Raw genomic sequence first — 8,831 nt, 5'->3', positions numbered from 1 at the left:
AACACGTCAGTACTTCGATAACCGTGTTGTAATGACCCCATTAGTGGTCTCGTTTACTCTTTCACTCCTATATTTGGTTTTGTCAGCTGACTTTCCAGCATTACATCTAAGAGGGGGGGGGAGACTTACGTAACATGCAGACAGCGACGGTCCCAACAGAGCTTGTTGGGTTTTGTGTTTCTTTTATGACAACGAGTCACGTGTGTGTTCACCCTCTGAATTAATAAAGCACGAGAGACGCCGCTGCTTCGTCAGAGGAATCTTCCCGTAATGAAGCGGACGGACTCGCTCGGTCCATTCAATATTCCATTTAATAGTCGACAAGTGTGTCTCTTATCCATCTATTGTAAACATATTGCACCACAGTAACTGTCTTACATTACATCATCGTACATGCAGTGTAAAGTTGGAACGTAATTTTAGAAATGACAAAGACACTGCTGGATTATTTTGTTTTCTTTTTCAAATCTCGTCACACCAAGGGCGTCTCAGTTCTTTGGTCCCACGGCCCCACCGTTTGTGATGTGCTGCTGTGATGTGGTGGTGGGCCCTGTAGTGAATCCCCAGCCGGTCACAGTAGTTGGTCCCACTATTAGATACTTCAATATTTTCCCCTTTTTTTTACGTTTGTGTCGTTTCTGAGCCACCGAATTTACCCCCTCTTGGTTTTCGCCCTCTCTATCCTGCCCACCATTGCATACAGTTCACTTCCTCTCTCCAACTCCCGTTATATCTCAAGGTATCGTCGTTGGCCCCATTTCTGGTTTTATTTCATTGACCGTTTCGGTTCCTCCTCCTCCTCCTCCTCCTCCCTCCTGTCCTCTTTTTTCGGCTTGGCCTTGGGAACTTTCTCATCCTCTTCGTTTGCTGTTGGGACAGGAAAACAAAAAACAAAACACACCAGAACTTATTCAGCGTTTATCCACCCAACAACACAGAGTCACACACATCTATCCAAGCAAAGTGCATTGTGCACTAGACTAGGAAACGTACCTGTGCCATTTACTGTAGCCTCAAAACCGGGTTTCCCCTCAGGTGAGGTTGGTATTTTGTCATGTTGAGACAGACTTTCGCAGTCAGGGGACGGCGGGCTGCGAGAACCGGGAGGAGATGCCGCTCTCGGTTTGGCGACCGCGTCGAGGGCGAGGATTTTTCCGGAGTTAGTCGGGTCTCCGTTTGCAGAGAAAGAAGAGATAGTTACCGCAGGTTCAGCAGGTGTGTGAACTGGTGGTGCTGTGGGGGCCGGCATGGTCATATTAGATGTACATGGATGGATGGAGGTTAGCGGTTGGGCTGGAGGGGAACTCGGGGAAGGGGTGATGGGGTCAGCGGATGTGTGGTTGGTCACGCTGGTGTCTTCGGGAGAGGTGGAGTCAGAAGGAGGGAGTGCAGTGGTGGAGGAAGAGAGGATCTTGCTGGTGTCACACACAGCTGATGAGGTGAGGATGGCATTGTCCGTGGTTGTAGCGGATGCAGATTTACTGATCGGCAAGGCTGGAGATGGGGAGCTGCTGGAGATGCCAGGAGGTGAGGTGGAGTCAAGGTTAGCTGAGGTGGAGACTGGACTGGTTGTGACGGAGCAGCACAGTGGGGAATTCAGAACACTTGTGGAGACTGAAGACGTTGCCTGTGCGGCGTTGGTGACCGAAGGAGTCGTGTCCACAGCACAGACGGGTGTAGTAGCATCAGACAGCATCGCGTCAGATGGGACAGCACCATTTGCTATCATCGGAGATGATTTGGTGGACAGGTCTGGTGTTGTTGTGGAAGCTGAGCCTTCATCGTCGTGTATGGAAACATCTTTAGAGGTGGTGTTAGGAGGGGTTGTTGTTGTTGTTGTTGTTGTTGTAGTCATTGTTGTTGTTGTTGTGGTTGTGGTTGTAGTTGCGCTTGAAGTGATGGAGGGGTGAGTGGTTGCAGAATCAGAGGAGGTGGAAGTGATGGTGATGGATGTGGGGGTGTTTGTGAGAGCGGTGGTAATTACTGGAGCAGTCAGGGAGGTGGTGGTGGGCAGGACGGTGGTGGTCACGCTGGTTGTAGGGTCAAGATCCTTGGTGCTCGTAGAGATTGGGGTCGTGACACCGGTGTCTGTTGGAGTGACGGCGGCCGGGTGGGCGGAGGCAGTGCACGTATCTGTGTCAGAGCGAGTTCCAGCACTTGGAGGGGAGATTGCAAAACTGGTTGAGTCCGGGACCGAAGAGGAGACGGTGGTTCCAGGTCCGGTTGGGGCAGATGATGTCACAGTTTGGGGAGGGGTACATGTCTCTCCTTCCTGTATCTGGGCTAACTCGTTCTCAGGTGTATTGCGACCCGATGCGGTCGGGGCTGGACCCGGCTTGATGACCGGCTTTGGAGGCAAAGCAGGTTTACCAGCGGACTCGTGCGCTGATGCACTCGGTCGGATTTGATGCCGCGTATCTAAAGACAGAGCAGACAATTGAGTTAATCAGATGTCCAAGTGCATTTTAAAAGGGATGATAAAACATCCATCCATTCCATTAGCCAAGCCGCTTATCTCAATTGGGGTTGCGGGATGCTGGAGCCCATCCCAGCAGTCACTGGGCGGCAGGCGGGGAGACACCCTGGACAGGCTGCCAGGGCCGACACATTCACACCTAGGGACGATTTAGTCCGGCCCTTTCACCTGGCCTACATGTCTTTGGACTGTGGGAGGAAACAGGAGCACCCGGAGGAAACCCACGCAGACACGGGGAGAACATGCAAACTCCACACGGAGGACGACCCCCGAGGTTGGACTACCCCGGGGTTCGAACCCAAACGGTAAAACCTGTATATATCTGCCAACATGTTGGTATGGGTTCAGGATGGTAGAACTGATTTCTCTCATGATAAATTCAACAAAAAAATTAGATTCATCACAGAGGGAGAAAGCTTATGCTTTTTCTTACATCCAGGGGGGGGAAAGACACATTACCATCACACACACGAACCCCTCCTTCACCCCCACACCCCATCACCCACGTCATTTAAGGGCATCGGAGTTGCCGAAACCCGTATGGTGTAGGTAACCCAGGTGGGATACAGTGCGTTAGACCCGGTGTTTTTGTAGCTTTTGCCACCCTGTACATCAGTTATCATATCCCTTTACTCACCGGCCTCATTCGGCAGATGTTGGACATGGACCACCGCTGGACTCAGCTTGACAGCGGTGTCTTATGGGACAAGCGAAAAGGAGTGTTAAACGTGTCCTTTAAACAGCAAACGCCCCCTAGTGTCTCTGTCAGACTTTGTCCATGACTGTCCATTATCTATGACTTCTCTATGGTGCTGGCCGGCTAGTTTATGGATGTTACTGCTACCTAAGCGAATATCTTTTTCTTAGGACGAATCCGGAAAGTTCCCGCCCTCAGGCGCTAGGATTGGCCAGGGTTAGGGTTAGGGTTAGGGTTTGTTGAGCGTTCGCATCGGCCTTGACTGACAGGTAGATCTGGCCAATCCTGTCAGTCAAGGCCGATGCGAACGCTCAACAAACCCTAACCCTAACCCTAACCCTGGCCAATCCTAGCGCCTGAGGGCGGGAACTTTCCGGATTCATCCTAGGAAGAAAATATTGGCCTACGGTAAGTATAGGGTAGGCTAGTTCCCATCGATGCAGAAAACGGTCAACTGAGCATGCGCAAGCACCCGTCGCCTCCGTTGTTTGGGTAGGTTAGGGTTAGGGTTAGGGCGGGGTTAGGGTTAAAGTTAGCTAATCAGACGCAGAGTAGGGGCGGGTCTTCCTAGAATCCTAGCGCCTGGATGCTACGCGGGGCGTGCGGAGGCGTAGTAGAGGCATTTCGCGCATGCTCAGTTGACCGTTCTCTACTCCATTTCCGTTCTCTGCATCGACGGGAACTAGCCTCTACCGTAAGTACAGGCTGCTACTTCCTGCAAGGGTGAACCAGGAAGTAGATCAGCAACGTCCTCCACCATTGGTCATATCGGACATCTGACGTCATAACTTTTAACTTTCGCTTCCAAATACGTGGTTTGGATAATTGGGTTAAACTGGACTTGTGGAAACATGTCTGACGCTCTTGTCCAGTTGTCCCATAAGACACCGTTGTAAAGCTGAGTCCAGCGGTGGTCCATGTCCAACATCTACTGAATGAAGTGAAATGACATCAAAACTGATATGTGTGATGGGAAAAACAATGACAATAAGATCCAGACTGTAAAAAAACAATCAAACAGAATTATCCTTTAGCCAAGCACACTCTTTGGGTAGGCTTGTGAGAAGCTGGTGCCTACAACTATGACACCTTCAGCGTAACCCACACCACCCTCACTGTCCTCTACATCAGTGTTTCTCAACCGGGGGTCCGCGGACCCCTAGTGGTCCGTGGTGTAATTGCAAGGGGTCCGTGAAAATAAAATATCTTTAAAAAAAAGATCCTATGACATTTATAGAAATAGGATTATTTTACTCAAATGTGACTGAGACCTTTATCTACCTAAACTATAAAGGGTAACAGGACCTTTTTCTCTAATTACATCTGTTTCACAAGTGTAATTTATTGTATTTTAATAAGAGATCTCGCTCCCGTTTGCATTGTTAAAAGTTACTGCATAAAAATTCTGTTGTTACATATATCTGAAAGTTACTGAATACATATTCTGTTTTGTTACATATATCTGAAAGTTACCGAATACATATTCTGTTTTGTTACATATATCTGAAAGTTACTGAATACATATTCTGTTTTGTTACATATATCTGAAAGTTACTGCATAAGAATTCTGTTTTGTTAACTATATCTAAGTTACAACTGAAAGCTCTTATTTTTGCCCCAAAGAGTGAATAAATGCTATAATGCAATTTAAAATGCAGTTTCTACTGTTTCTACAAATTGCAACCCCCCTCCCCCAAGATCAGGTGGAGGGGTCCTCAGGGTAGATCAAAAATACGCAGGGGGGTCCAGCACCCCAAAAAGGTTGGGAACCACTGCTCTACATCTACACCCCTTTACAGCCCGTGCATGTGGGTGTGGGAGTGTGTGTTACCTGATGAAGTGGACATTGTTCGGGGTTTTGTGGAAGTAGGCGGCGGTTCAGCTTTGCTCTCGATGATAGTACCTGAGATAAAAACACAATTTCTTCTCATTTTCACTGGATTTGAGAGGAAATAGACCAGAAAGAGCACGAGGAACAAACACACATGGTTTCATCAGCCCGGGCTTGGCTTTGTTTAGTCCACAGAGATCAGCTTTTGACTCCAGGACGCCAGAACACACAGCTGAGTCTCCTTGAGAGGTAGAGCCAGCTGGATGAAACCCAGTGACACATATCCACTCAGAATCAGAACCAGAAACACTTTATTTATCGTTTCATTTCATGTGCGCAAGTGCATGAAATGCAACGAAACGTCGCTTGTCCCAGCCCACAGCAGTGCAACACAAAGACAACAACACATATCCAAAAACTACAAGAACACACATATCCACACTAACACACAAAGAAAACCACTGTCCAGGAGAACCAACGCCAGCCAGGATGACTGTGGGAACTGCCGGTCTGCATGGGCTAGCAGTTAGCTTAGCCTGCCCCGCTTCCGCGTCCTGTCGGACCGCCCTCGGTGTTATCTCTTTAGGCGGGGCGCCAGGCAGGGCCGTGGTCCCTGGGCCCACAGGACGCAGCAGACCCAGCTCTCCCAGCTGATCCAGCGCCAGCTCTCCCAGCCATCAAACCAAGACACACTTAGACACAGATGTGGACAAAGACACTGCATGGACGGTACTGGGGGAGGCCGCTGCAGACGTGAATTCGCGCCGCCATCTTCCCACACCGGAAGCTCATTCTTCCCTCATTCTCCTTACAGCAGGTTCGGTTTGACGAGTGAATGGTTCTGCCCTCTACCGTTTGGTTAGATTACTTCCAGCCTAAATTGTGGCTTTTGGAATATTCATTAGGATTCATTTCGGCCGGGCTCTTCTTCGGGTGCAAGTTTCATGTTGCCTCCTACTGGATGAAGGTGGGCTGAAGTGGCTGTGGTTTGCGAGAGCTGAACACGGAGTCAGGGTGAATCACACAGGTCTGCGTTTTGTGACACGGACCCTGCGGAAATTCCTCATGCCCTTCTGGGAACAGCCGTCCTTCTTACACAACAAAGAAAAGGGTCACGAAGCTTTTGGTTTGATGACACTGAAAAGGCGCCGGGACTTACCCTCGGATTCTGCTTTTTTCATCTCGCCCTCCGGGTTCTGCAAGAATGAATGCAACACTTAGGGGACATTTATTGAAATACCTCTCCAGAGTTCTGCACACTCGCTAGGAAGCATTCTGACGACGGTTCGCGTGCACATGAACGTACCTGGGCTTCTCTCGGCTGTGCTTTGGACACACCGATACGCTGAAACATGAGATGCAGTTTCTGTTCAAAACTATTTTGGCCGTCCAAGTTTTTCTGAAAACGTGACGAGAGATTAAGGGCTTTACTGAGAAACTCCTAACTTCTGCGCTAGTGTGTAAGTCCTTACACGGCTGCAACCCTCCACTCACCTTCGCAGAGTTCCTGTTGTTAGCCGTCCCGGCTGTTGCTGAGCCAGACAGCAGAATGAGGGACTGGGACTTCCCGTCCCTGAGCGCTCGACGGGGCGGCCCAGTATCGGCCCTCAGCGCCGGAGGACCGGAACTTGGTGTTCCCTGCACGGCCGGCTCTGCCGTCCCGGCACCGTGTTCCTCTCTTTCCTTCTCCTTCTCATTTTCTCTTTCGTGCTCCTTCATTTTCTCCTTCTCTTTGTCTTTCTCGGCCCTCGCCGCCTCCCGGAGAGGTCGGATGAGGTCGGCGATGGAGGCCTTCTTGGGCCGCCCCTCGTGGCCCGGCTCTGATTTCAAACCTCTCCTCTTTCTGAGTGTGAAAAAGTCGCCAAGCTTTCTCCGGAGGGTTCTAGTTTGGGGAGGACACGGTGCGGAGCCGGCCGGAGCCTCCTCCCGCGCACCGCCAGGTGACGACGCCTCATCTTGCTTTTTCCTAGAGACACGACCAGAGCACCTCGGTTTAGTTAAACATCAGGAGTCAACAGAGCTCGGGGGGGAGGGGTTTCTTAAAATTTGCTGGCTTTTTATTTTCAGGGTTTGCTAGAGGAGTCCAATCCAAATGGAATACGGCGAGATTTCTTCAACGGCCGGACATACTCACAGGGTATCAGCAGGGAGGACTCTCTTAGTGAAGAACTCCTCAACTCCTTCGTCCACCCGCCCCATGTGCTCCAGGGCCTCATTATCACTCTCCAATATGGGTTCCTGTTGGTCATAATCATCCATGCGCACACACACACACACAATACAGCGGCCGCTACAGCAACACATCAACCAGCTGGAAATCAACACCAACTTTGGTCACACAGTTGCAGGGAACATTTCAAGACGCCTCGCGTAACACTGGGAAGGTGATCCCTGCTGTTTCCTAACCGTTTATTTATCTGACCTCGCTGCAACGCGGCTCTGGAGATGCGGATTTCAGCCGTCAGAGGGGGAGAGTCTGCTATCCTGGCAAGCGCTGTCTGCATGAAAATGGGGAGGATGCAACCGTCACGAAAACCAAACGGACAGAAAAAATGGGTTGGTAAAAGTCCTTGTTACACGACGCGCTGTCAAGGGAAGTGCCTGTATCCTGACCCGCTGCGCCCCCAGGAAGTGGCTGTGCCCGCATCCTTCTAGCCGTCCAGCTGCTCAAGTGACAACCTGCTCAGTCAGGTCCGTGAATAACGGAGGTGACTGAACGGAGGGGACCGAGAATTCATGCAGGGTACGTTTCCTTTAGAGACATGTAGGCAAATGGGGGGGGGGGGCGCTGGTTGCTTAATTTGAAGACATTCAGAGAGCAGTAACACCCAGAGTAGACCAGCCCCTCTCTCTCTCTCTCTCTCACGCACACACACGCACGCACACGCACGCACGCACACGCACCGTGCGGGGCTTCAAACAGCCAGCGGTGGGTACAATGGGATTGCCTAATTCACGCGGAAAGCGGGCACCCTCTGCTGCTCCCTCCCTCCCTCCCTCCATCCCTCCACCCCCCACCTCCCGCTACTCCCCTCGGTACCCTGATATATTTCTCTGCTCTTGCCTCCTCCCTTCCATTTTTGTCCACGCGCGCACACACGCACGCGCGCACACGCATATGCACGCTACCTATTTCTCATACCCCAACCCCTCCACCCCCCACCACCCCCCCCTCTCTCTTTTTCGTCCCTCTCTCTTTCCCAGTACCTGCGGTCTGCGGTCTGCTGGGGCGGTAGTTGAGCTTCTGTCGGTGAGGTCTCGGTCTGGTGTGTGTGTAGTGTCTCAGCGCTGGTCCGCCCAACGGCAGCTCCATTGGGGAGCCACGGCGCTGTGTTGCCGTGGAGCTCCGTCGCCCCGACTCTGTTGCTGGGGCGCGTTGCTAAGAGCCGCAGCAGCAGCAGCAGCAGCAGCAGCAGCAGCAGTACGTAATGCCTCCACGGAGGTGGGCGGGGCCAGGCTTCGGAGACTGATAGATTTGACAACGGGACCTCGCCTTTCTCTCGCCCCCCCCCCTCTCCCCCTCTCCCCCGCCCCCCCCCCCCCCCACACACACACAGAGAAAAAGACTAGAAGGGAGAAATAAATGGAGAGACAAGTGCGGAGAGTTACTGGACGCCTTCGTGTAAAGCTGCTGCAACGGCAAACCCCCCCACCCCACCCCACCCCACCCCCCCCCGAAACGAACAGGACGTTCTGCTGATTACGTAACAAATTAATAATTTATTTTTGCATCAGCCCCGAGAGGCGCTGAAATGCTGGAATCGACTGGACGTGCGCCGCCTTGGACTTTTGCCTCGTGCCCTCAGAATAGTGTAACGCGCGCGGAT

At 51.6% G+C, this 8,831-nt stretch overlaps 1 protein-coding gene across 1 annotated transcript; it reads right to left on the bottom strand.

The window, feature by feature from the left end:
- Positions 1 to 300: 300 nt before the first annotated feature.
- On the bottom strand, positions 301 to 7,263 carry LOC130111568 (mucin-2-like). The gene is made up of 7 exons (XM_056278796.1): positions 7,139 to 7,263; positions 6,499 to 6,970; positions 6,311 to 6,403; positions 6,164 to 6,200; positions 5,005 to 5,076; positions 994 to 2,418; positions 301 to 867 (listed from the first exon to the last, which is right to left on the bottom strand). Exons 1-7 carry the CDS (start codon positions 7,261 to 7,263, stop codon positions 767 to 769), a joined length of 2,325 nt encoding a protein of 774 aa, XP_056134771.1. The 3' UTR covers positions 301 to 766.
- Positions 7,264 to 8,831: the final 1,568 nt, after the last annotated feature.

The sequence above is a fragment of the Lampris incognitus genome, chromosome 4 (genome assembly GCF_029633865.1).
Source record: "Lampris incognitus isolate fLamInc1 chromosome 4, fLamInc1.hap2, whole genome shotgun sequence".
Lineage (NCBI taxonomy): Eukaryota > Metazoa > Chordata > Actinopteri > Lampriformes > Lampridae > Lampris > Lampris incognitus.
Note: the sequence above shows the minus strand (reverse complement) of the source record. Positions and strands in the feature narration are given on the sequence as shown.

Excerpts from the sequence above, each read along its gene's own strand:
- LOC130111568 (XM_056278796.1), bottom strand. The coding sequence starts at position 7,263 with ATGGATGATTATGACCAACAGGAACCCATATTGGAGAGTGATAATGAG. Across the intron at positions 6,971-7,138 it reads GTCCTCCCTGCTGATACCCT|GAAAAAGCAAGATGAGGCGT; the intron begins GTGAGTATGTCC and ends TCGTGTCTCTAG. Across the intron at positions 868-993 it reads GGCTACAGTAAATGGCACAG|CAAACGAAGAGGATGAGAAA; the intron begins GTACGTTTCCTA and ends CTGTCCCAACAG.